The 26,355-nt window shown below is 36.4% G+C and overlaps 2 protein-coding genes, 2 long non-coding RNA genes and 6 other non-coding genes across 15 annotated transcripts in view; 8 read left to right on the forward strand and 2 right to left on the reverse strand.

The window, feature by feature from the left end:
* Positions 1–6,911, forward strand: part of LOC138184054 (uncharacterized) — a 138,856-nt gene extending 131,945 nt beyond the window's left edge. For 2 of the 3 annotated variants that reach the window (XR_011174228.1, XR_011174227.1), the window contains exons 4-5: positions 5,866–6,067; positions 6,383–6,516. This is a non-coding gene — a long non-coding RNA (uncharacterized LOC138184054). Of the gene's footprint in view, positions 1–5,865; positions 6,068–6,382 lie in introns of all 3 variants that reach the window. The other variant, XR_011174226.1, reaches the window with a different exon arrangement.
* On the reverse strand, positions 1,951–20,566 carry LOC138184045 (muscle-specific protein 20). 4 transcript variants are annotated; one of them, XM_069121705.1, is made up of 5 exons: positions 20,481–20,566; positions 10,478–10,559; positions 4,243–4,372; positions 2,535–2,655; positions 1,951–2,445 (listed from the first exon to the last, which is right to left on the reverse strand). In XM_069121705.1, exons 1-5 carry the CDS (start codon positions 20,484–20,486, stop codon positions 2,254–2,256), a joined length of 531 nt encoding a protein of 176 aa, XP_068977806.1. In that variant the 5' UTR covers positions 20,487–20,566; the 3' UTR covers positions 1,951–2,253. The 4 variants fall into 4 exon arrangements, with proteins under 4 accessions (XP_068977806.1, XP_068977803.1, XP_068977804.1 ...); XM_069121702.1 differs by lacking the exon at positions 4,243–4,372 and adding an exon at positions 19,384–19,684 and having other exon boundaries at positions 20,481–20,565; XM_069121703.1 differs by lacking the exon at positions 4,243–4,372 and adding an exon at positions 19,384–19,648 and having other exon boundaries at positions 20,481–20,501.
* Positions 10,985–11,125, reverse strand: LOC138184601 (U4 spliceosomal RNA). The gene has a single exon (XR_011174359.1). It is a non-coding gene; the product is annotated as a U4 spliceosomal RNA (small nuclear RNA).
* On the forward strand, positions 13,282–17,509 carry LOC138184048 (myophilin). The gene is made up of 4 exons (XM_069121711.1): positions 13,282–13,429; positions 15,792–15,991; positions 16,236–16,356; positions 16,444–17,509. Exons 1-4 carry the CDS (start codon positions 13,424–13,426, stop codon positions 16,624–16,626), a joined length of 510 nt encoding a protein of 169 aa, XP_068977812.1. The 5' UTR covers positions 13,282–13,423; the 3' UTR covers positions 16,627–17,509.
* On the forward strand, positions 20,333–20,414 carry TRNAL-AAG (transfer RNA leucine (anticodon AAG)). Its single transcript has one exon. It is a non-coding gene; the product is annotated as a tRNA-Leu (tRNA).
* A 1,550-nt stretch (positions 20,567–22,116) lies between the features above and the next one.
* TRNAW-CCA (transfer RNA tryptophan (anticodon CCA)) lies at positions 22,117–22,188 on the forward strand. Its single transcript has one exon. It is a non-coding gene; the product is annotated as a tRNA-Trp (tRNA).
* Positions 22,189–23,361: 1,173 nt separating this feature from the next.
* LOC138183834 (uncharacterized) lies at positions 23,362–24,079 on the forward strand. Its single transcript, XR_011174187.1, has 2 exons — positions 23,362–23,447; positions 23,536–24,079. It is a non-coding gene; the product is annotated as an uncharacterized LOC138183834 (long non-coding RNA).
* Positions 24,080–24,393: 314 nt separating this feature from the next.
* Positions 24,394–24,465, forward strand: TRNAW-CCA (transfer RNA tryptophan (anticodon CCA)). Its single transcript has one exon. It is a non-coding gene; the product is annotated as a tRNA-Trp (tRNA).
* A 1,428-nt stretch (positions 24,466–25,893) lies between these two features.
* TRNAS-AGA (transfer RNA serine (anticodon AGA)) lies at positions 25,894–25,975 on the forward strand. Its single transcript has one exon. It is a non-coding gene; the product is annotated as a tRNA-Ser (tRNA).
* A 284-nt stretch (positions 25,976–26,259) lies between these two features.
* On the forward strand, positions 26,260–26,333 carry TRNAT-AGU (transfer RNA threonine (anticodon AGU)). Its single transcript has one exon. It is a non-coding gene; the product is annotated as a tRNA-Thr (tRNA).
* The last annotated feature ends 22 nt before the right edge of the window (positions 26,334–26,355 follow it).

A 26,355-nucleotide genomic window follows, 5' to 3' on the forward strand; every position in this document is an offset into this window, starting at 1 on the left:
ACCGCAAAACACTTTTGTCGATCGACTAGAATCGACCATTTATTCGGAGAACATACTAGCTGAAGAGGTTCGGCAACACGTAAATGCGAATAATGAGTTTGTAGGTCATTCGGATTCGATTGAACTGAATGTTACAGTACAGAGCATCGTGGAAACGTACCAATGAACTCCACACGAGCAGGATGTTAGGAACAGGAAGAGCGATCATAGTTACGTAGATTGTCGGAAGCCACGACTTTTCTACTCGTGTGCTTATGACTGTTAACTGCTGTTAAATAGAATAAGAGATCTCAATTTCGCTCCTTTATTCATCAGAGCAACTTTGCCCATCAGATTTAATATCTGGGTTAATATGTAAAGTCTACTCCTACTTGTTAAATATAAACTTTTTTATTCTTTACTTAATCACATAGAATATTATGCAATTGGATAGGTCACAAATATGATCACAATGCAAATAGTAAATGCGTAAATGCATTCTTTATTTGCTCTATATGTATATTGTTATATTCTGTCTTAATTTATATCTGACAAAATTTATAAATAAACTTCGTCTAACTTTGTCACTTAGTAAAAAAATGTTATATAATAAATGAAATAAAATTAATATCTAGAAATTTAAAAAGTAAGTAATTATTACTGTCACATCGTAAGTTTCTCAGTGTATAATCAATATCAACTTACTTGAATGACAGGAAATCAATATCCCCCGATAAACAGCAAAGTTGTAGAAACTACGTGATCCTATCGCTGGATAGTCGATTACGTGATCCGTATTGAAAACCAAGAGTAACTACAATAACAGCAGAAAGGGTCCAAAAGGTGATCATGATTCGTATGTACGCGGTTTACGAGTGCGTGAAGAATAGTGGGGTGCAGTGATGCGCGGAGCGGCCACTCCGCAGCGCTCCCCTTTCATTAGGAATACAGCAGAAGCAAGAAGCTATTGTCATCTTAACTTAGAAGTATACATACCCCTTCTTTTTATTCAATCCGCGTAATAAACCGTATTTTGTAACTAGCAGCGTAGAATGCAAGAAGGCCGCACGATAACAGTAGGCAGACATGTACAACAGTATTATTATACTTCTTTGTAACTTATGTTATTTTATCACAGGGGGACCCCAAGAACTGGCCTGCCCCACGATCGCGATCGACCGACAAGACAAATACGTACGTCATTTCTCGCGATCAAGAAGCGCTGAGATTTTCTCTCTTCGTTCCATTTTAATTGTTCTTTACTACACAGGAATACTCAGAAATAGAAATACAGAAGGAATAACAAATGTTCTTATTCAATATTACTATAATTATGACGTATAAATATATATATTTATGATTATAGATTAAGAAAATGAACTATCTTATAACATTTAATAATAATAACCTAATGTGTATGAGTATACCTATTACAAGCTATATATACAAGTACATATAAATGTATAAATTTTATATAGTATATAGTACCTAATTTTATGTAGTATCAATTGAACAGTATAGATATATAAAATGTTTATGTGTATTGATATCCAAGTTTTCTATCAGCAAGTTCTCTTCAATAACCAACGGAGCCGTGTGTGAATGAAACAAAGAAGGATAGGTAATGGTCCATAGATATCCTAACTCGAGATACTTGCCTGATCATTGGGGAGCCTCGCGGTGTAGAAACCGCTCGAAGAATGCGTGTAATGCGTGTACATACACGTCACGTCCACTTATCGTCGCTGTCACGTACAAGGCTCATCGTCATGTATGTGCCTCTCTACCTGCATACGTACGCCAGTAAGTACAAGTACACTGTATGCGACTTTACGTGTCGATCTTAAAAATGTATTCGTTCTCGGACATATCTACATTGATGTCTTGTACCAATGTATGTAAGTACTTACTTGCGTATACAAATTCGTGCAAAACTGTGAAAAAAGATGTCGGATATGTAGCTTCAGGGTATTAACACAATCAGATGAATTTATTGAATTAGCTTGTTACAATGAAAAATTGTTGTTATTTTATATACATCCATGAATCTTATTAATAACAATTATTCGTATCAAATAATTAATCTCCGCCATTTATGCGCTATAATCGATTACAGTACACGACAAATTAAGGAGTCCAACGTAATTCTTTGTTAATACGATTAATTATAATTTGACATCTGTTCTAAGACATCGATGAATATTCTGTTTAAAATTAATTTTGAACTATTTCTGAAGAAATCTTAAAAGTATTAGGAAATACTATGTAGAAATATTATTTTCCGAGGAGAATCTTTCTTGTTGCTCCAAAGTTTTGACCAGCTTGAGTCGCGCCCTTATTGGTACCAGCTTGAAGTCCAATATAACCTTCGCCAGCTCTTAGTTGCTCCTCCGTGAAATTCCGCTTATTCTCTTCCGCCGGTCTTGGTCCTAGCCATGGTCCGCGCCATTCTGGATGTCTATAAGTCTGCAAATTCATATCGTTTTATTATTTTTCCTACAATTATATACATTTAATGATAATGGAAAATAAGCGTATTTGATCAAAATTATTACAGTGCGGCCAATGGCAAAAATGGTGTTGGTCACTTGCGCGATATTTTTTCTTTCCATAAGATCAACTGCTTGGAACAAGTCTACATCAGGTACTCCGTATTTCACGCAGGCCTTTTGGAATCTGAAATAAAGATACATTATAATAACATTGCTTGAATAAAGTATGTATGTGTCTATTTTCTCAGAATACCTAGGAATTAACACGTCTCGTGTCTTTGATTAACAGGACAGCAGGATAGCTTGATCGACTTTTGAATAATTGGTCTAGACATGCACGATGATCATTGAAATCTCGTTAATCCGTAAATAACCGTGGTACATCAAGCAATAATAGGTAACAGTTTTCAATGAAATTTACAGTTAAACAATTAGAATGCTGAAGTTAATAATGCAAAACAAAATAACCATATTTTTATTTGATTAAATATCATAAATTTCAAGCATGAATTTAGCCCCATAGCAAACAATAAACATATGCTCAAGAGCCGCCATTTCGTTGGCTGTGATGCAACGTGCCACGTAACGCAAGAAACGTGACGCAGGCCAGTATTAATGAACTCTCTGGGTATTAGGAATGTAAGAACGAAAGAAGCGCACACGATAAATATTCTTAACCTCTACGTTACTCCTGCTTTTCGCATAAAAAGGGAGTAATGCGGAGTGGCCGCGCTGCGCATCGTTCACCCCACTACTGAGGAAAGCGCTCTTAAACATTGAAAACGCGCCAATTGTCGACATGCGCACGCGATATCGCGGTCAGATTGTCAGATGCCGCAAATGTCATACATGGTTACTGTACTTTGCAGAAAGCCTCTTACTAAATACCTACCTTATACATTTCGTCTCGAATGATATTTTGTTTGGACATAATCTCGTTCGACTCAAACGATAATTTCCAATGATAATAATGTTCAATTTTTATAATTTGTTCTATTATCTACGAAATATAACATATACATATAAGTTCACATAATAAACGCAAAATTTGTTCTATTATCTACGAAATATAATATATATATATAAGTACACATGATAAACGCAATCATCATTAGTATAAACTATATATCATTAGTATAAACCATATATCATTAGTATAAACTATATATTATTATGTCATCAAAGATTTTTTGTAAGATGTCGAATTTAGATAAAAGATAAGGTTCTTCTTTTTATTTTTATGAAATAATTGTGACGATCCCGACTTGGGACTTTCTTGATACTTATTTATCAGGCTTTCAGGTAACACGAGGAACAGTGACGCAATTGAAGTTTGGCGGCAGTTGCGCCGGCGATTCCAAGTCAATAATCGCGTATCGTTTGATCTCTCGATCTCAACGACTCCGTGACTCTTCGACTTCGATAGATTCGAGTCGAGAGTCGTTCCGTAGTAAAACACTGTCGATTGCGTAAACTTGACTGAATAACAGGAAAGCATGAGATGAAAGAAAGCTTGATAGTAGGTAACAAAAATTAGCGAGTTTGCCTTCTCTACAAGCATTTACGTTTTGTTCCATTCTTGTTTTATACACGGATATCATAATATGGGGTGTATTTACTAAATATTATTATTGCATATGCAATAAATGATATAATGATATTTATTCAATGAAATAATACAGTTTACATGCAATTCACAGGTAATGTTATTTACAACTTACACACTAATTATGTATTCATGCGATATAAAAGCATTTCTTGCGATACATACTGATTAAGATTGTCCATCATCTTATAATCACCACCAGACGTATTAATTTTGGTGATGAGTCCCGGCTGCAGTTTGTTCATGAGTTTACAAAGCAATACACCATCCCGCAAAGCATCTTCATAACTCACACCTAAAAACATATCATTTCCCTTGTGTTAATAAGCGTAACAAAAATGGGAGCCTGTAATAAATATAATATTTATTTTGATTATAAATCTTTTGATATGAAAGATACATTTGTGTACGTGTTACACGAGGCATTAAAAGGTTAATTATTATGCAATTCCTTAATCCATCGAACCCAACCAATCATTCACCTAAGACCTAAATATACAAAAAAATTCGTGACAAAAAGGAGAGCTAGTGAGCGAGCAATGAAAAGAATGCCAAGTACCACAGTGGCATCAGGATAGCAGAAAAATAAATCTGGGTTCCCTCGGGATAAAGCTTTGAAAGTTCCGCGGTCGAACGACATGCGCACTCCATGTCGGCCATTGATTTTCATTGTCAGGTGGGCTATTATCGGTTCAAATGAATGGCAGCTGTCGTTTCTCTTGTTTTATCCTCCTCCTCCCTGTTCATCGCTGCGGACGAGATTGCCGCGAAATAATAACAGAGGCTGCGTGCACCAGCACTCGTTTATGGCGCCCCATTATGCCAAGAGGCGCGCCAAGGGGGCATGGCATTTTTTGTCAGTCGGTCGAAGGATCAGAAAAGACCGCCTCCGTCTTCCGTTGCTCGCTTTTTTTTCTACTCTTCAACTCTGGTGTTTCTCGATCAGCGCCATCATTGTCTTGCAGTCGTCGTGACTCGCGGCGTAGAAGCAATCCCGTCGCCATTCGAAAGACACGCTGCATCTCAAATTGTCAGGAGGCCAGCAACTGACAGGAGCTCAACATCGATGTCAAGCATGTATCGTTTATTGTCAAGTTCCTCTCCCGGTTAACGTTTCGATATATTGAACGTATTGACATGCCACGCACTCTGGTGAGCGACTTTATAAATTGTATCGATACGTGAGCCATGAGCGGAAGCGCTGCGGTCGACGTACGGTGATGTGCGCAACAACTGGCGCTCTTCCTATATGCGTATATTACTTACATATTTAATCATATACATATAGATATTTTCAAAGCATCAAATTGCCAAGATGATTTATATATTGGATAAAAGGTATCTTGAAAGAAGATAGAACTAGGAATGCCAGCAATGGATGTTTAAATAGGTAAGTGATTTATCAAGGGTTTCTCAGCCAAGTACAACTCAACGATTAATATATCATTCTATAGGATATGTTACGGTTACGCGTGGTTGTACCAATGGATAATATATGCAGCATCTATGAATATGAAAGTTACAGAGTTACTAAGAAAACATACTAAGCTTCAAGTAGTTCTCCAGTTGTGTCTTTTATATGGAACTATATAATTTGTGAAACTCTACGTACCAGGCTAAAATAGGCCATTACAAAAAATTATGAATAATGATAATGAACTTATTTTCTAACTCTTGTTTTGTAATAAATATTACAATATAAATACGTACTGTTTGTAACTATACATCTATTTATAATTTGTTACATATTTGTTATAAAAACCACTAGTTATTTTGAAACATTTTTAGATGAAGAGACACGGACTAACCGTTCAAAGGACTACTATCCTGATCCTGCAAGGACGATATGTCACGTGGTTTTGCAATAGAGGGGATACTATTACATGCTTACCCCAAAATCTGCTCGCCTAATACAAAACTGGTCGTCTGCTTGAATTTTCGATTGACGAGTATTCGACAGCCGATCAACAGCAACTAATATATTCTTCAAGTAATTCTTTATTGATTCCTAACTTTCAAACAAAAACGACAACTATCAATTATATGATTAAGAGAATAAGTATTATTTAGAACAATCGTGAATGTTACGAAATTACAATCAAGCAAGAAAACATTTCTAATAAACAGATTGCATTCAGCATTTAAAAACTTGACCTAATTTATTTAAGAAAAGATATAATTTTCTGTGGTCTTGATTATTATCAAAGTCACTAAAGAACTAATTAACTTATTAAATAATTTCCTTGGAGGAAATGAAAGTAATATTTCTGTTTTGAAAAATATAGAAGAAACTTGTTTTTTACAGAAATAGTTATATGACAGGGAGCAATACTGGTATACGTGACTCAGCTACGCATGTCAAGCGAATCGAGCGAACCAGTTGCTTTTCCACAATATCCAGGCAACAGGCCGGAGGCCACAGCTTCCAGCATCCACCTCTGGATCAACGCGGGCATATGGAGTAAACAAGCATGACATGGTATACATTCCTGGTAGCATCGAAACACAATGAGATGTCGTAAACGCAAGAAGATGACAGAAAATCAATAGAACGCCTTCCAGATCTAAACCGTCTTGCTCCTTACGATTCTTCGCTGCTTTCTTTCATGCTCGAATAAACATAGTAACGTGATGCTGACCTGATATTTTTCAGACGTTGCGTGTCTTACTGCTCTCTTCCTTCATACTCGATACTATGCGTCAAAAAAATATTGAGTTGCAATAATATGTATTGGTGAATTGGAAACTATTACTACCCTCGATACTATCCTGTTACGGTGACACGTCATAGCCGTCATGTCTCGACAATTTGATGTGAAATCGATAAATTGCTTGAGGCCTGTCTCCTTTACAAATACACATTGTACACATGTCTTTTATCCGTAATTCTGTGCAAGAATATATTATAACGTTTATCCGACAGGTGGATAAAACTCATGCGATTGAGACAGTAATATTTAAATAGTAAAGTGCAAAGAACGCATATCTTAGTATGTAATTTTTTTAAATAAATATCTTGATTAGCATGTACAGAAGAAATTAAAGATTAAACAAATAATTTTTTAGAGTGGGAAAGTATATAACATTATACAGTACAACGATAAGAAGAAAAGAAATCTTGAGATGGAATGGTTCACCCCAGGTTCGACAAACACGCTTGCGTGTCTTAGTATCGATTTCACGTCAGTTTCATGTCATAAAGACGTCAAACACACGGTTTTCATCAGGACAACATCCTCGGCTTGAATTTACGACCAGTGGCAAGCAACAGGTCCCGCGGGAACGAGTCCTCTCACATGCAAAGAGAATCCAATTTCCCTCCACTTTTATCAAACTAAGACTATATCAACAATTTCTTTTCATACAATGCACTTGTTTGTTAATGAACCAACACTCTGTTCCATAATTAAACTCCTAGAATTTAAACAACACCAGTGAAAAATAGAAATTAAAAAATATGCGATAGAATTGATATTTAAAATAAAATTTCATTTTTAAATGTGTAAATATATTATAATTTTGTATGTCCCTGTAAATCTGTTCTATTTTAAGCAACAAGGAATTTACATGAAATTACGGGATTAATAAAAACAAAGAACACACCCTTTATGGGCATCCCAAATGAAACACGATCCGAGGCAACAACTTGTTGCTTTCGGTCGTAAATCTACCCTCCGGCTGTAATCCTGATAAGCTCTTCTCAGAATGACGTCATTGACGATCTTTTGATGGACAACTGGCACCCGTTGACATATCTCCAGTACCTTTCGATCGTACGAATATCCAATACGCGATTTCTTCCGGAGGAAATGCCCTTATTCTTCAAACGAACACATCGAAGTCTACGCGAATAATAGGTGCCGCCCTTCGTCGGCAAGAAAGCCATAAATTCATCTACTGCCCCTCTTTGCTACCCTAGTAACTGCGAGCTTTCGTGACGTCACGCAACGTTTCGTGACGAGCAGTTCGACATATCGACATTCTATCACCTGAAGGCTACTCCTCAGGAAGGAGGAGAAGACTGCGAATTGTGAAAAGCTTAGGGTTCAAAGTGCACAAGGATCGATACGTCGACGTTGACGTCAACGTGGCGGGCAAGCCATAAATCCCTCAAACGTCTGCTAGTACCCTGGTGCAAGCAAGCTAGTTGTGCCACCGTGACGAACAGATGACTGACACTTGCCTCCCTCGTAACTCGTAACCCTTCTTCCTGACGAGCTTTAAGGAGCGTTCACAATAGCATACGGCGACATCATAAAATTTCTGCAATTAAAGCAGAAAATTAGTTGCGTTGTGATTTGTTTAATAAATTTTGGCGAAGATCATTTACGTGTAGAATAAATTGTTTAAAAAAATATAAATAATATGAATATTATAAAAATTGTAATTAAAGTACGTACGGAGAATGAATAACACGGTGTTAGATATGTACAACTTTGTATAAATTGATAAGTATAATATTCAACATTTTGTTGTAATAAATCAGTCGAAACAAGAAAAGCTTAGTTGGATGATTTCTTAATGTAATTCATTTCATGAGAAGGAAACCGGAAGGTGTGCAAGAAAGATGAAACAAGAAATGACATAATGCGATATTTCACTTGACTATCCAGGCTCTCGTATGCGGCCCTGATACGTTGGCGTCCTTACGACGTAACATGATGAACAGATGACGCTAAATCAATACGTGTCGTCGGCAGAAGATTGCTAAAGACCGTTTGACGATTTCCTCAGCGGAGTTTTTCCCTTCCAACGGTATCAACAACAGAACACTTCATTCTTACTCATGTAAATATTTCTAATCTTATAAAGAAACTACTTTTGTCATCATTTTAATATTTTACAATCTCATCTTTCACTAATTAATTCCCATTTTTTTTTTTTTTTTTTTTTTATCAAATAACAAACTAATCAAGTTTCTCTAAAAAAATTTGTCACTTAAATATTCAGCATCTTTTACTCAAACAGTCATGAACGTTTCTAGAAATTGTATGTGAATGCGAATATTTAAATAAAATACAATTTCCTACCCTTGTTTAAGAAATATTTGGTAGTATGCAAACTGGTATACAAAGGTCGTGTCCAGCATGCCACGCGAGCTTCCAGGAACAGGCTAACATCTAGAATGGAAAGATTCGAGGATCCTGAAACGCATCGAATTCCAATTGCGCGTCATCGTGAAGGTGAGCGACGTTAAGGGCGAATCGGAAAAATAGGAAAGTGGGCGGTAGCGATCGAACGAGGCGGTAGCTCAAGTTCAATTTTAAATGAGTCAATAACATCAAAAGCTTCGTATACCCGGATCGCATCATCGTGTAGAGCTGCTGCTTGCTGTGGGTGGAACTAACACTGCGTAACGCTCAAGGGATAGTCTGTTATATGACATAAAGTCTAACTATATGATGCTCGAAGTTTAAACACCCTCCACTTATTCTAACATGAAAATCTATCATAGAGATCAAAATCGCTCAATAAAAATTTCGACCGAGAGAATATAATTTTTTAACTTTGATAGTGTTTTAATAGGGTGCTAGAGAAGTGTGATGGATCTTTTAAAAATATTAGTTTGTCTTAATTCGAGTACTGTTCTGTGTCGTTATACGATCGTTCGTTCAGCACAGCGATTGCGTCGACGCCTGGCGTATTTCACCAATCAGGGGTACACGTTGGACGTAGGGGTCGCTACCCACTTTTCGTTCAATAGGGTGACTCGAATGACGCAACAAAGCGCGCGTTTTATTAGGAGAACATCGGCAGTAAGAGGATATAGCTACCCCTAACAAGCACCTGCAACCATTCACCCTCCGCACTCTACTCAGGATCTTACGTGCTTCAGCATCAGTTTCTCACAACCAATGACCTTTCACTAACATTTAGATTTATAGATATTAGGTATAACCAGTAAATTTATTAATTAAATCATAAAAATTACTACATTTATAAATATTAAACGTATCATTTTTATTATAAGTGACAATATATCTAGTTGTCCGTATTTTTCGCTCTATTAAATTTTCCTCAAATTTCCAATTATCCTTTCCTTTTACTCGTCGACTTCTCGCCTCTCATTAGACATACCAATAACTGACCTAGACAACAAGCTTAACCTTTGCGACATCACGCGGCCTGACATTCGTACCCGGGAATTATAGGATCGCAGCTAGCTTTTGGACGCGTTGCTCTGGTCCTGAACGGGGGTGGTGATATTGACACGCTTTTCGAACTGCACCACCTCCGTAGAACAGGAGTTCATATACGAGAGCACGTGTATCAAAGGAGTAGTAGTATCATTGATAAACTTTAATCAATTGTACTTATGGCTGTCCCAGCCAAATTACGCATTTATAATACGTAAATCGATGAAAGTCAAAGTTAGATATTGCGAGCTTCATGGTCATACCTGAGGGAAATCTCTCTCCGACCACTTGCTCGATCCATTGCTGAGCCTCGGCTTCCTGGCTTGGTTCTCGTTTCCCAGCAACCTACGATCAAAGAACTATTTTAATACGTGTTTTTTATGTTATCAGCAAACTTCACATATGGCACGCTAATAGCTGCTGAAAGTGATTAATGTCGATCAATATTTTTTGTGGAAGATGAGGTCTGGAAATAGCCATTACACATGTGCTCCGTATTCATTAAATTCTATCTTGAAAGCTCAAGTCATAGTCACTACACTTGAAGCACTCAAAGTTCAGTTCATATATCGAGCCGATCGTGCTTATAACGTCATACTTTCTCGCTAAAGTTCTAAAATGAAGTTGAAAGTCTCAAAACTACTTTTCGTTACACATAACAAAAGCTCTCAACCATCTAACGATGACCCTTGTGAGAACTTAATTCCGTCCCAAACAGAACATCTGAAGCGTATTTCTAAAATTCTTAGTTTTTGATAAAAGTTTATCAGTTTCCGCAGAAACTTTCAAAAATTGCCGTAGCCGATGGTATTTCACATCGTCATGGCGGGGTATTGGTAAAAGTTTTCAACTAGCAATAATCGCACCTCGGTAGAACCTCATTGGTTACGATATCGCCACTGCGCAAAGCTAACGATACTATGTTTCGCAGCCCTACTAATAACACTCGCGTCATCTTTCGACAGTGAGAATCCTTTCTTCTTCGACACCATCTAGTGGCAAGTCGACGCACTAACGCATCGAGTGCGCGTAGATACAAACCGGCACAAAGTAAAGTAAACTATTTTAAAAGTGAAATATAGTTAAATAAACGTATTAAAATCATATAAAATAAATAAAAATGCGTTAAACATTAAGAAATTAATAAAAATGCTTTTTATAATATACTACTATTGGAAATATCCGTCGGATAAATCCACGAATCGTCTAGAAAGCGATGCTTTCTGGGAATTCAGTTTTCTTTTAGATACCACCTACATGTGAACAACATTTACGATTGAATGCAAGTAGAGATGCATTAAGTATTTGCTGGAAATGCATTATCGCAGGAAAACAGAAAAATAAGAGATAATACGTTAAGTACACGTGGAAGGACGCCACGTAATGAAGTCTTACTCCAGTCAGTCCTCCTCTGCAGACAAGTATGTAAATACTTTTTCTATCTACTTGTTGCTCTCAAGCCCTAATAGAACGAAGCGATTTAAACATTGATTAGCTAATTTCTAAAATTTCAGGATCGACGAGATTTGGGTCGCTAAAAATAATTACATTTCAAATGAAAATGAGATAACCTGATAAAAGATCGCTTCATCGATCGATCATCGACTAACGATTGCGTAAAGGGACAACCTCCTCGTTAACGCGATTAATCTAATTTTTGTTACGTAATTCGATCTCGATGTATAAGATGCGAATACGTATTCGCTCCAGCCGTCTACGCAATTCCGTAGTGTTACGGTTACGATAAACTTGGAAACAGCGTCAATTGACGGAATCTAAACTCGGCGGTGGCCTCACCCTTCGAAGTGGCCAGCATCCAGAAATTACGAGCGTCTTGCTTATCGGTTTCTTTCATCTGGCGCCCGTCCACGGACCGGCTAACCATCGTTCGTTGGGAAACACACCCACTTGTTCGAACTTTTCCACTTCGTTCACGGATTTCCCCCGTTTATTTGCAACGTCAGCATTCAACAATAAAAGACATAGCTGCGGCCAACGATACGTACATCCGCTTCTAACGTAACTGATCCGTGACCTATTTTTGACATCTTTCGTCAAAAGCAAAACGAAACAGCTGAAAGATACCTCTCCCTAGAGACATCGGAGCTTTAATTCGAGTTCCAGACGATCCCCTCTCGTATTCACAAAATTGCACATGCTATTTTCGATGCTTAGTCACGTATTTTCGGAATTCTGTAATTAATTGCCTTGGGGATGTACGTAATGCTGCTCGTGGCTACGAAGGATTGTGAAGCTTCAAAGAGGGACTGTTTGTAAGAAAGTTAGGAGGTGAAGGAAGAGGAAGAAGAAGGTGCAAAAATAAGCAGTCTGCTTTTATGCACGAGCAAAATTGAGAAGCAGTTATCATGTATGGCGAAACGGTCTTCGAACCTGAGGGTAGAGGCCATTAGACGAATTATTATAGCTGGATCGCGAATATTTACGGAAATACAAATTTTTCTAAACACGACTAAAAAGACAGAACCTCGACGAAAATTTCTTTCGTCTACTAAATATTGTTACACTAACGTGTTTCCAGAGAGAATTAAAGTAGCGTAAACATTTAACCGTCGATAGTTTTGAAACGCAATTACATCAGAAATGAGAAAATCTTTAATTTTATCAATGGCAAGAAGATTGCAAGCTATTATTAATTCTGATGACGAATCAACAAGATATTACTCTGATATTAAATCTATTTCTCTTTACTTGAACTAGATTTACTTAACATGATCATGAAAATCGGATCGGCGGTGAATCTACATATTAAACCTGTTGATCGTACTTTATAAACAGATTATAACTTACAATCGTATAAATATTCTATTTAAGCCAAAAGATCGCGAAACACGCTAAAACTGTGATCCCAAAAAACATTCACGATAGCATAGAAGAAATTTTGCTCATTTACTAAGAACGTTACAAAGCATATTTCTTGTTTCTTTTTGTAAATAGGGCTGCAGTGTCAAGATCTGGTTACGGGCGGGGGTGTGGGAATACCCACTGGGCACTCAGCCAAAAAATATTCGTTCGTGAATGTCGGGAAATGATACGGCGGAGGGGAGACCGGCATATAGCGTCGCGACGCACGGCGTCCGACTTAGTCTCTAGTCAGCGTCATCGTTCAAAAGTCGCTATCCTAAACTACGGTAAAACTCAGTCTCCGTGGCAACGTCTACAGTGTCGAAGGAAAGAAAAGAAGAAGAAAGATGCCGGTACGTGTTCATTATTTCGTCGGAAATCAAGTGTTCGTTGAAAATAACGATTAAAGGACGCTTAATCGCGTATACATTGATCATACCATGCCAATTAACGATAAGCGAAGCTATACTGATTATAAATCTGATATACGAATAATTTCTTATTGCTATGTTAGCGGGCGAAAATCGTGGTTATTCGTGGAATCCTAATTACGATAGACCTTGGGCTATTTCGTTTTGGCGATTTTCCCAGATTGCTGGATTAATCTTGACACGTAGCAGTAACGTTCGAAACGTTGGAAAAGAAAAGACAGATATTGGAAATAAGAAGAAGAAGAAGGATTTTGTAAGACACGTAGCGTATTCGTTCATAGTTTTATTTAACGAATGTCGGCCGGATTATTGACACGATGGAATTGGTAACTACGAAATGGCAATTTGTACCGCTGATCGGCTTTGACGCGCATCTCCTCCCCCGTCTCATCCGGAGTCGGAGTATTTATACCCTAAGATAAATATCCTTACGTAATATATCTTGACGATATTTTCGAGAGGAAATGCCAATTCGAAAAATTAATAGGTCGATTTCTGCGACAAGATTAATATTGTGCTATTGGATCTTCTTTCGAAAAGATTGAACTGTCGACTTTATTACAACACTCTGCTAATTTCCCAATCATCGTCACCTATTATATTCGCATAACATTCTTTATTCGTAAATTCCATTTCAAACCTTTGACACGACTGAATATCAAATGTATTAGCGAAAAAATTATGTCATTTATGAATTTCCAAAAGGAAAATTTTCAGCGCAGGCGTTCGACGATCGAGTGGCCGAATCACTGGAGAAAAGATTCGAGAGGATTCGATCAATTTAACTTTTAATTTGGTGAATCGTTGCACCAGGTGTCACGTTCACGAAACGTCCTCGAAAGTTGGATCTGATCTGAACGAAAACGCCACGTCCCTTGAGAATAGATAGCTTAAAATACATCTCGAGAGCATTCGAGGAGGAACACATTGCTTCAAAAGGCTTGACATTTCGCAGATATGTTGAAAATTTCTCTTCGGCACTATCATTGATCCTTCACGAACGTTCCTCAACCAGACATAGGATAATGCACTCGTTGTAATATCTGAGGCAAAACTGTATATAAATCGTGAAGTAAGAATTTAATGAAGCTTAGAAATTTGTTTACGAACATAGAGTCAGATTTCATTTACGTCAATTGTTCGTTGGCATTTTAAATCATCGTAAAAGGATTTTATAAATTACTTATACTTATTACGAGGCAACATGTTCGAAACATGTTACGTGTTGATGCTCAATATTTGTCCACTTGTAAGTGCATTGTATAATGCACTCGTTGAAATATTTGAGGCAAAACTGTATATAAATCGGCAACCGTAAAATAACAACTTGATAAAGAAAGCTTTTTGTTACTATAAATACTAATTTATCGCGAACATAGTGCCAGATTTCATCTACGTCAATCGTTCGTTGGCATTGTAAATTATTCTAAAAGGATTTTATAAATTACTTATATTTACTACGAGGCAACACGTTCGAAATATGTTACGTGTTGATTGTCGGCATTCGCCCATTTGTAAGTCGATTCAAAGAAGAAAGATGTCGAATGAAATAGAATTACCTTTGCGATGAAAAGTAACTGTTCAACGATCCAGTCGCGATAAAAATTAAAATATAAGAATTGTTTACATGTTCATTGGGAGAATTTTACTCGACGAAAATCATCGGACAAATAATTCCATGTTGACTCAGTTAAAGATCACAGTTAAAGGTCACAGAACTACTATTTTCTAGTCGCCCAGTTTCTCTCGACTAAAATCTATGAATTGTTTATCGATCAATTGTTGACAGCAGTTACATCTCGTATAACCTTCGACTAGGTCGCGAAAATGGGTCTCTCGGTTCATAAAAGTTTGGGAAGCCCTACCCTAAAAGATAAAAGACGTGTTTCGTCGATACAGACGCCGCGAGAAGGGACTCACGGAGGTGAAAGAATTGTCAGGATGCCAGAAGCATAATTTCGTCTTATTGACGATTTTACTAGAAATCAGTAAAATTCGGGATTCACACGGCACGGAAACAGGTGGCCGAAACGTTGCTGCTTCTTGCCAGTTTTAATAAAAGCCAACAGATTGGTCGTCGTATTTTATTTTCGACGTTCGTTTTACGCCCGTGGTAACATAACACCGTCGCGGTCTATTTTCGTTCCCGACATTTTTAAATTCCCCGGCAACACTTTGCTGGACCATCCCTGACTCTCGAGACGACATCGAGTGTCGTGGCATCCACCATCCTACGATTCTAATTCCGCGCCATGCAATTGACGAAGAAACTTCCGGTTTCTAGGCCCGAAACAAGGAACAAGAGACTGAAGTTATGGTCTGGATCGAGGCTGTTTTAGGAGAAAAGCTTCCACCTGGAAATTACGAGGATATTCTCAAAGATGGGGTCATTCTGTGCAAGCTTATCAATAAATTGGCGCCTGGCTCGGTAAAGAAGATTCAGGCCAAGGGAACCAACTTCCAGCTTATGGAAAACGTTCAAAGGTATTTTATAAATATAAAAAAGAAACAAAGTTTCTTTAAGAGATATTATAATTATCAATTAAAACGTAGCTAATTCTAAGAAACTAGAATTGCGACAGACCTTCCAAATTTACTCATGAAATTTACTCATCGTTTTATCCTATGGCTGTCCCTATATATTTCTTTTTCCAAAAAGGAATATATTTATATATATATATAAAAATTTGTAATCAGTGGATACTATTGTGGATTCTTTTCCGGACAGATTTCAAGCAGCCATTAAAGAATACGGTGTCCCACAAGAAGAAATCTTTCAGACAGCTGACCTCTTCGAAAGACGCAATATCCCACAAGTTACATTATGTCTCTATGCCCTTGGAAGAATTGTACGTATCTTAAAATCAAGCAGAGATTTTGAAGTTTAAAGAAAGAATTAACAGACTTGTCGTATGTATCTCTTTTCTTCTACACAGACGCAGAAGCATCCGGAATATAATGGACCGCGTCTAGGACCAAAAATGGCTGAAGAAAATAAGAGAATATTCACCGAAGACCAGCTTCGAGCCAGCGAGGGTCAGCTCAATTTACAGATGGGTTATAACAAAGGAGCCAGTCAAGCTGGACACGGTGGATTCGGCAACACTCGACACATGTAAACATTCTACACACGTAAAACACGTGACATCGAAACTTTATATAGATCTAAATAATAATATACTAAAGATCTGCTACCAAATTGTCGATTTCGAAGTACTCAAAAAACGCAACTATCGACCAATTCGAAGTATTCTAATCACGAGTCTATGACGCTGAATTCGACCAAGCTATAAAATTGCTTTCTCATCGAATGTCTGCGAATATGTATCCTAGATACACTGCGATAATGTAGTGACCTATTTTTTTCCTAGGATATGATACTGAAACATCGTTGTACCCTTGTATACGTAAATGCGAAATCCTGTCGATAAACCATAACTATTAGTCAAAAGCAAACACTTAAATACACTACACGCTACGTTATAATCACACATAACGTATTACGTACACACGTTACATTCACAGTTTACCTACACACCTAGCATACACACGAAAACACTAAACAATTTTGTAAGATAATGACACGTACACCTACACTATACATGACACGACAAACATATACCTACCTATATAAATAAAATGTCAAAAATACGTTTCTTAACATATCGAATATCAATCTATCTTTCACGAGAATTTATTAAAGAAAACAGAGAACATGATATAGAATGCCGACAAAAAGCTCATCAATTATATCATATCGCGTAACACGGAAAAGATTTATATATATTATAAGCAGGACATCCTAGTTATTTTAACATGTAAATGTAAGATTTCATCCGAATCTTTACGTCGAAGATTATTTTATCAATTCGAACGAATAATCTAATGCCTTTTCTAAGATTTGTAATTGTCCTCGCACAATTTACTAACATAATGTACAAATTAATAATGTATAAATAACAAATGTACAAAATAAAAAGGCAACGCTGCTATTTTCTATTATCTATATTATTGTACATTGCTGACATCTGTAGTCAGAATTATTAAGAAACATGTACCCTAAATCGATTACAAGAATGGGACCTTTTGACCATCAATTGTTACTATTTTCTCTAAAATGTTAAAAGCAGAATGGTCGAAGTATATTGAAAATTCTAGTGATGTCAAGTTCTTGGCAAACGTTAGCACAAATAATAAAACAATAGTGAGAGTGTTTCTGAAATATGACATATGATGGTAAAGTCGATTGCGAATGTTTATGCAACTAAAGAAATGAGTCCTAAATAAAAATTTATTTCACTTACTAAATATTATGGGTAGCAGTATTACTAATATTACTGGTAACAGTTTCAAATTTCATTCTAATAAAATTTTCCTATTAGTAGGTGTTTATTTTTCATATTTTATATATTTGTGTACATATGTGTATGTATATTATGTGGATTCTGTATTTACCTGTCATGGATTTTTATCATTTCACCCTAATCGAAATTTGTTTTAGTATTATCGTCCTCTAACAATATTACCGAATATTATTATTTGTAACCTGTGGAAACAATAATTTTTTTTATTTCTTATTTAGTATTAGGCAGTAACAAAACGTATATGTCTCCACTTTGTTAACTGTATTAATCTTTTAATTTAGAAAAAATATGTTGCAGTGAACTTTCATCTGTAATAGTTTCTAAAGATAAATGTTGATTATTCTTGTTCTTAATTTTTAAAAACAGATAATTTATTCTGACTACTGAAACTGTTATTTAATTTGGAAAATCATTCGACTTTCCAGAAATCTTTTGGTGAAAATCATCTGAATCCGTTTGATTTTAAAGAACTTAAACATGAAATTAATTTCAGATCAGATACTAGAATATTCACGACTTGTTTGTAAATAAAGTTTGCACCATACTTGATGTCGTCGTCATGACACAAATTTTTCTTTCTTTTACTTTTTCCTCCTTTCAATATGACCATACCATAGGATTCGATTGAAACTTTCGCTTAGCTTGGCAAGCCTTTGCGTTATTTTTGGAAGTCCGCGGTATACCAGCAGACAGCCAATACTGGACTCGTGTTGTGATATTGCATTAACATACCAAACATTTATACTTCATGTTACGATATCATACGAAATATTCTATATCGTCTAATTACTAAAAAATCCTATGAAAAATTTTCTAGATATCCAAAATTTGTTTTATTTAACACGAATGATATAACGTGGAAATGTAATCTCGTTTACATGAAAGAGATATGAGTCAAATGTAAATTAAATTAGTGTAGATGACGGTGCATCGAATGATTCATAGTTTATAACCTGTACAGAATTAGAAGCACTTCAACGAAAATTTGGAAAAAGTATTGCAAAAATGTATCCTGAGTCAGACGTTTGAAATAGATGGATTTTCAGTATATAAAGCAGTCAACATTTCTCCTACGTCTGTAAAGATCATCGTCTATCAAGAATATTCCATTTTTCGAAAAAAATTATTTTTTTGTTACCTATTGATCTATAATGTCTTACAATTGTAATTATAATTATAATTCACGGTGTAAACAAACATATGATATTGAACAAACACTATGAATCGCATTATCGCATAGCGCAGCATATACAATGATTTTAAAATGCAGGTTAATATGGAGAATATGCAATTAAAAGAAGATTACTTTGAAAACTTTTTTATAACATAAGATATAAAATCACTTGATCATTAAAAATCAATAGCCTAATGTGGATTACAATTTACAGGTTATACCAACTGGCGCGAGCAACTCCATAACGTCCATACTTGAATGGCGCGAATCTATATAAGTATGTTAAATGCGCGACAATGTCAGTAGGTAAAAATGAAAATTTTTCAAACGCAATTTACCTGCCAAAGCGGACGTCCAGGCATGATGAACGCTGATTGTAACTGTTATTTTGCAATACCCAAAACGTAGAAACGTGAAGCCGGCAGAGCTTAAGCAACTCAAGCTCAAAAAGTGTGCGCCTCGGCCCTCGTGCTGCGTATATATGCGTGACAGGTGTGCGCTCGTGTTGGTAAATGTGGGGGCGCTTCTATATATGGACCACTTACTCACCACCCACCCTAGTTTACCCGCGAGCACCTCCGCCGGTATCTTTTGGAAAGCGTTCTTAAAAGAATCACGTGAACATGATGTTTCTACTAACTGAAAGCAATTCAACAGGCTTTTCTAATTCTCCATAGAAATACTTCCCTTTGGAGATACTTTTCATACATCTCTGTAAGACAATGATAATTGATCATTAAACAAATAATGAGAAGGGTTGAAGTTTGATTTGTGACACATCGAATTTGTAACCTATTTCTCATATGATAGTTTTTGACAAATAGAGTAGAAAAATTCCAGTTTTAAAACACGAAGATCATTATTTTAGAAGCATATAAAGTTCACGCATAGTTTATTTGGATACTACAATATATTATAATATAAATTAAACCTAACCCAAACCAAAATCCATTCTGTTAATCGAACTCCTGACGATGCATATAAATCATAAAACATGTATGTCTAAGATAATTGTATAATATACACCAACTTTAAAAGTAATTTAAAAGTAAAAAGTAAGGCACGTATAACTTTTAAAATAATGATCTCCTTAGAATTAGTACTTATGAATTCTTCTTGTTAAAGACTGTCATGTGTTATAACAAAAGATAACAGATTTAGAGTGCCGAATGAAGACCAGCCACGGAAACATGACAATAACTTGATATTGTATGTAAAACATGATTTTGTTTTAAGAAGGTTATTAAGATTATTTATGATATCCACGTGAGAAATGTAGTTATCACTGGTAGCGTGGCCGAGCGGTCTAAGGCGCTGGTTTAAGGCACCAGTCTCTTCGGAGGCGTGGGTTCGAATCCCACCGCTGCCATTTCTTTTTGCCTTCTTTTGTAATACTTTAACATGTAATAAGTTCGTGGATTGTATTTCGACCAACCTTCATAAATCAACGACGCGTAATTAATGAAGAAGACGGTGGTAGCAACTCCCTTGAAGGTCCAATGGGTTGCGTCGGCACGCGGCGCCGTGGTTCACACCTATTAGGAAACTATGTATTAGAAGGAGGTTATCTCCTCTTCATCACAATCAGCGACACCTATGATTTCTCTCATGTACTTTCTTACTTCGGGTAGAAAGATGGCCGCTTATCTTTTATGTCATACGGAGTCTATTTTGCCGATGTAACTAGGATGTGACATGCTTCTAAATAATATGTTAGCCTAATAGATGTTTCATTCTGAAGATGCCACCACAAGCCACACCCAATGAATAGATACAAAAGATTCAATACCATTCGTTGCATTTATGCGCATAGAATATAATTTAACAGAAGCTGTACACATAAACCCTCTATACTTTTCCTAAAAATGACAGCCCTCACATATATTTATTATATTTAATTATTGCATTATATGTTGTTTAACATTTTGTAAGGCTGTTTCTTACTGAAATATTTATTAATCAAGAACATCATGTATTAAGAACTAATGATTCTCACAGTAATTGTATATAAAAGACTATGTTATTCAAAAATTTACATAAATAAGTAAAATTTCGCTATAAAACACTTACTAGGTCAATATTAATATGTGTTGCGAATTCTCGACTAAAGAGCAACCGATCAGGTCAAACCGATCGGTTGATATCGCGTACCTCGAATGAATTAACCCTCAAGGTGGAAGAGGTTTAATAGATCGAGTGTTAGATTAATCTAAAACTGTATTTGCACTTGTTGTATAAAAGTAACGTGTGATGGACACGGCGGTGGTAGGATTTTGTTGGGAATGAAGTATTTTACCCGCATGGTACGAAGTCTGTTGATGAACTGTTCACCTACCTTGCTGATTCTCCCTACCAGCCGTTGGGTTTCGTCTGAACATCGTGCCTTCCCGGCTGGGGTTTTTCCAGGGGTTTGTTACCTGACCTCGGAGTCATTAAGTTTACAGCTCGGGAAGGACATGTAATTCGGAATTTTCTAAAGAAGGGATAGGGACCGTACGAGCCATAAACGGAGCCACTCAAAATTCCGAACAATATATTAATACCAAGTATAATCAATAAAAATGTACAAAAGACTTTCTCTGCGTGATTGGATAAACAGGGATTTACCAAATTTTATAACATAATTTAATTATTCATGCTGAAGTTAATTAAAGATTACTCGAGCAACAGTTAATTTTGAAACTCATCGAGATCAGTTTAGCCTGGCGCTATTCAGCTGTGGAACACTTTTATTACAGATGCATATGGATTACATGTGACCTGTAAAAGTGCAAGTGAGGATGAGTTTGCCTAAAAGAAATTTTAACAAACAGAATAACCATTAATATCACAATCTTGTATATTTACTTTGAAAATATCAAATAAGTTAAGTGTTTAAGATTTGAAACTATATTTCTCCCGAATCCTCTGTTTACTTGAATAGTAAAGGTCTTTGTAAAATCGTTTATATATGAAAAATTTTTTGCCTAGCAGCATGAAAAATTTTAATATAATACAAAAAAATGTTGATCTTTGTTGTTATATACATATTTTATTTCTTATTTTAGTAAATAAAAGTGAGGCAAAACAAAGACTCCGTGGCGCAACGGTAGCGCGTCTGACTCCAGATCAGAAGGTTGCGTGTTCAAATCACGTCGGGGTCAATAAATCGTTTATATTTTCCTTTTTTGAATTTAAATATAAATTGATCTACCTTTATCTTCCCAACAATTTTCTTGAAATATTTGAAAAGTAGGCGCACAGTTATGTCAATATATTAGAATCCTTATAAAACAACTATTCGTAGAAATAAAATGAAATTTTTGGTTACAATAAAGTCCCTTAAAAATTTCTATTCATACTCCCTTTTTATGTTCTTTAGACAATTTTGCTCTATTAAATTAGAAATATATACGTGTACTACTATTTATATGAATTCCATAACGTATATGTAAGTACTTACGCATTTTCTTTACATCAAAATGCGGTGCGTGCTCACATCCCGCACACAAGACGTGAAATATTAGGATAACATGAATGAATCACCTTTCTCCTCTCTCGTACAGTTGAGCGACATTCGCGCGGGCTGTCTCATTTAGCCCCTCCTAAGATTAGGCTAACATGTTAGTCGAGGAAGCTACTTTAGCGTGACTAACCCGTTTCCTTTTTCCATATATTACATGCTGCAATCCGTCCTCGAGTTTGATTTTTGGGTTTCCAAAATAATAATCAATAAATATTTTTATACGTAACTACATTTATTGTTGTACAAACTAATTGTATAAAAGTTGATAAATTATTTTTGCTATTGATAGCAATAGTTTACTCTTCCATGATTATATGCAGTGGCGATCGCTCCATGAGGCCAGCTCGAGTTCATTTGTCACGCAAGTACTTATCGTATCGAACATTAGTTACATATGTATGTAGAGTTGTATGAATGTCAAATTATTTACATTCATACTTATAATTCTCCAGTAAATCTGTAGTTAGTAGGTAGAATGGACATAATCAACAATTTAACCGATTCATGAACAGGAACGCATGATCTCCGGTAGATGTCAAACGCAGTGGATGGTACCTCTATGCGTGTTATATTAGCCGCAGATTGGAAAGACATAATTTTGAGAAAGAGCCGAGCGGGCCTTAAGCACCTCTGTGACGTAGCAGTACTTCATTGGGTCACACAGCTTCTTTTCATTGTTTATTGATTCGTTAACCCTGTATGGTTAGAAATTTTGGTAAATTTGTGGTTCCAATATGTCTCCAATGTCGATACGCATCTTACCGCTTTAGAATTTTGCTTGATAATGCATTGTGCCAATGTCCTAACCTTACCTGAACGATATAAAGTGCAATCACGGGACAGTGACACCGTTTTTCCCCAAAATTGGAATTAATAATGTGTTTCTTACGTGTACGTGTACGTACAGACAAAATTTTTCTGTAAATCTTAATCACTTCTTCGTTATATTTCATAAGAGTAATACGTAGCAATACTCTTCCAGCAGGTATTCGTGAATGGATCAAATCTTATTACGCTTTCCCCTAAAATTAACATGTGATTCGGAACACTGGTGGGGGATTTGCCTCTACATACATAGTTAAAGCTTTCAATATGTATATAGGAACCTGCGTATACACATATACAATTCAATGCTTACACTAGCGCTTCTATCGGTGGCGTCATGAAATTACTGTTGGCTGCATGCGTTCCTGTTGAAAAAATTCCTCACGGGCGAAAGTCAAGGTATGACGGAATATCGTAACAGCATATGCGCCGGTAACGTTGCAATCACTGCATGATATCCTGATGCTAGGAGGGGCTTTGTGAGACAACCCGCGCGAAACTCTTTTCAACGTAGGGAGAATGGTAGCTTCCTGGTAGATATGTTTCTCGGATAATTCGAGGCTTGCATGCGGGATGTGAGCACAAATCACGTGCTTATTAAGAATTAATACGTGCATATTAAGAAGACGACATCAGAAACGGTTGAGTTATTTGAAGATATTTTTAACAGAATTTTTTTCTTTGCACTAAAGACATAAATACATCTTCATAAATACATAAGAAAAACTATATTTCGTTTCCATGTTTCGTTTTCATGTTTTCATTCATGTTTTAATTAATGATAATCTTCAAATCTGTTCTGTATAAAGCGTGCATACTAGATCATATTCTATTTGATGCATGATACGTATAAATAAATAAATTATTATATCATATGCAATATTAATTGTTCAAAAAATGACGTATTCAATTTGATTTATATTTCAATATCAATTTTATATGAAAATTCAATATTCTGTATATATATCATAAAAGATAACCTATTGTATTATGTATTGAAGCAATCGATGACACCAACGACTCCGTGGCGCAACGGTAGCGCGTCTGACTCCAGATCAGAAGGTTGCGTGTTCAAATCACGTCGGGGTCAAGAATTTTTTCATTTTTTAGCAATTGTAATACAATAATAATATTTATATTATTAACAATACTTAAACAAATTTCAGTGATGTAAGAAAAATACGATATATTTTGCTTTTATATAGAATTAATTTTACAATATTCTTCATCGACGGTTGTTACGTCGGGCGACACTCTACCTAGACCAGGCCACACACCGCGGACAAGATGGTAACCAGATGTCCGCTCGCCCTTACTGCGTACCCTCAATATTCTCAAGTACCCTCCATAAATCTCAGCAATTTCCTAGTCGAGGTCCTTCGAACCGAATTTCTCTGCATTGTTTCCTAAACTTTATTGTCCACCACGGGTTGACACGGGAAAGTTGCCTTTTCTCACGTATGCGGCCTCCCACTAGCGACTTTATCTGGAGGGTTAGCATCCTTCCTCACCCACCACCACAGCAAATAACCAATTAACAACGAAGCCTATTTCCCTTACTCTCCTAGCCAAAATCGTCACCAACAAATCCGATGGTCCCGTGCGCTAGACACACCCATCCTTAGCTTTCCTCCGCCACAGCATCATCACCGAACTTCACTGATCTTCCATCTTCCAAGCAGTCAATATTCTTTGACCGGGTTTACACCCGTAGATCAGTCCTTACTTATCTTACACATACGCACCAGCGTAACTATCTTCTTCACAAATTGTTGGAATAAACTGTGATTTCTAACTTATTATATCAGTGTCATATTCAGTTAAACCACCTCTATTATCCTAACCGAAATAGGGGATCGATCATTTCGTGGCGTCGATTATCTAATCGTAACGGGAATTTACGACTCCCGTTGACGTGCTTCTCCGCGATCGCGTCTCTCCGCGAATGATCGAACAACGGTAGTCTTCGGCCCTTCAAGTCAGCACACAGCTGAAGGCAATGTCCCAAAAGAGCGTTGTTTCATTTTCCAAATCCCATGCGTCGCGTTGTTTCATTTTCCAAATCTCAACCGATGCTTTCAAGTATCCGGAATCTGGTTATTGTTATAGGACTCGTTATAAAACTGTCGTCGGACCTGAACTGAGACCAATCTGACTGTCCATGCTATTCCGCATATTTATGCTTTTCCGAAGATATCTGATAAGTATCCGCTACGCTAAAGTATCCTAGAAGAGAAAGACACAGAATAACAGATAAAGAAAGTCGAAAGAATTTGCGAGACGTAAAACATTTTTGTAGCAAAGTCATTCTTTCTCATGATGGAGAATGGATTGTATCGTATTATAGCCAAAGATTAGCTGAGCGTCTTAAAATAGCATCAGGAAGCGTAGTTGTAATTATACGTACTAAATATAGTACTTCGTAAAGCGTATATCTCTTACTCTTTAAATGTAAAATTTGATATTTAATTTTGAATCCTGAATCTTGACTTCTGTAATATAATAAGTTCAACCTCAAGCAGTCGTGGCCGAGTGGTTAAGGCGTCTGACTAGAAATCAGATTCCCTCTGGGAGCGTAGGTTCGAGTCCTACCGACTGCGTTGTGTTGTACGAAAGAGGAGGAGGAGGAGTACTCTTTTGCTTTTGCATGAAATGAAATATAATAGTAACAAATAATACAAATGAGCTCTTTCGATGTAAATTTTATATTTGAACATAACATGATGTTATTTTGTTATGCCTTTTATTCTATTTATATTATAATTTTATTATATTCCTACACTTAAGCGGAAAATATAATTCGTAGAAAACAATATGGAAATATATTTCATTGTATTAAAAAAGAAACGAGATCAATGTTTACGATAGAAATTCCATCAAGCGTGGCGCCGTGGCTTAGCTGGTTAAAGCGCCTGTCTAGTAAACAGGAGATCGGGGGTTCGAATCCCCCCGGGGCCTTTGTAAGTCTAATTTTTCTTTT

The sequence above is a fragment of the Bombus flavifrons genome, chromosome 10 (assembly GCF_040668555.2).
Source record: "Bombus flavifrons isolate JBK064 chromosome 10, iyBomFlav1_principal, whole genome shotgun sequence".
NCBI lineage: Eukaryota > Metazoa > Arthropoda > Insecta > Hymenoptera > Apidae > Bombus > Bombus flavifrons.

Bases quoted from the DNA above. Each gene is read 5' to 3' on its own strand.
- LOC138184048 (XM_069121711.1), top strand. The intron at 15,992-16,235 runs GTATTTTATAAA...TTTTCCGGACAG, and splicing joins CTTATGGAAAACGTTCAAAG to ATTTCAAGCAGCCATTAAAG. The intron at 16,357-16,443 runs GTACGTATCTTA...TCTTCTACACAG, and splicing joins TCTATGCCCTTGGAAGAATT to ACGCAGAAGCATCCGGAATA.
- LOC138184045 (XM_069121702.1), bottom strand. The intron at 10,560-19,383 runs GTAAATTGCGTT...CTTTGATCGTAG, and splicing joins CTGGACGTCCGCTTTGGCAG to GTTGCTGGGAAACGAGAACC. The intron at 2,446-2,534 runs GTAATAATTTTG...ATGAATTTGCAG, and splicing joins TTTTTGCCATTGGCCGCACT to ACTTATAGACATCCAGAATG.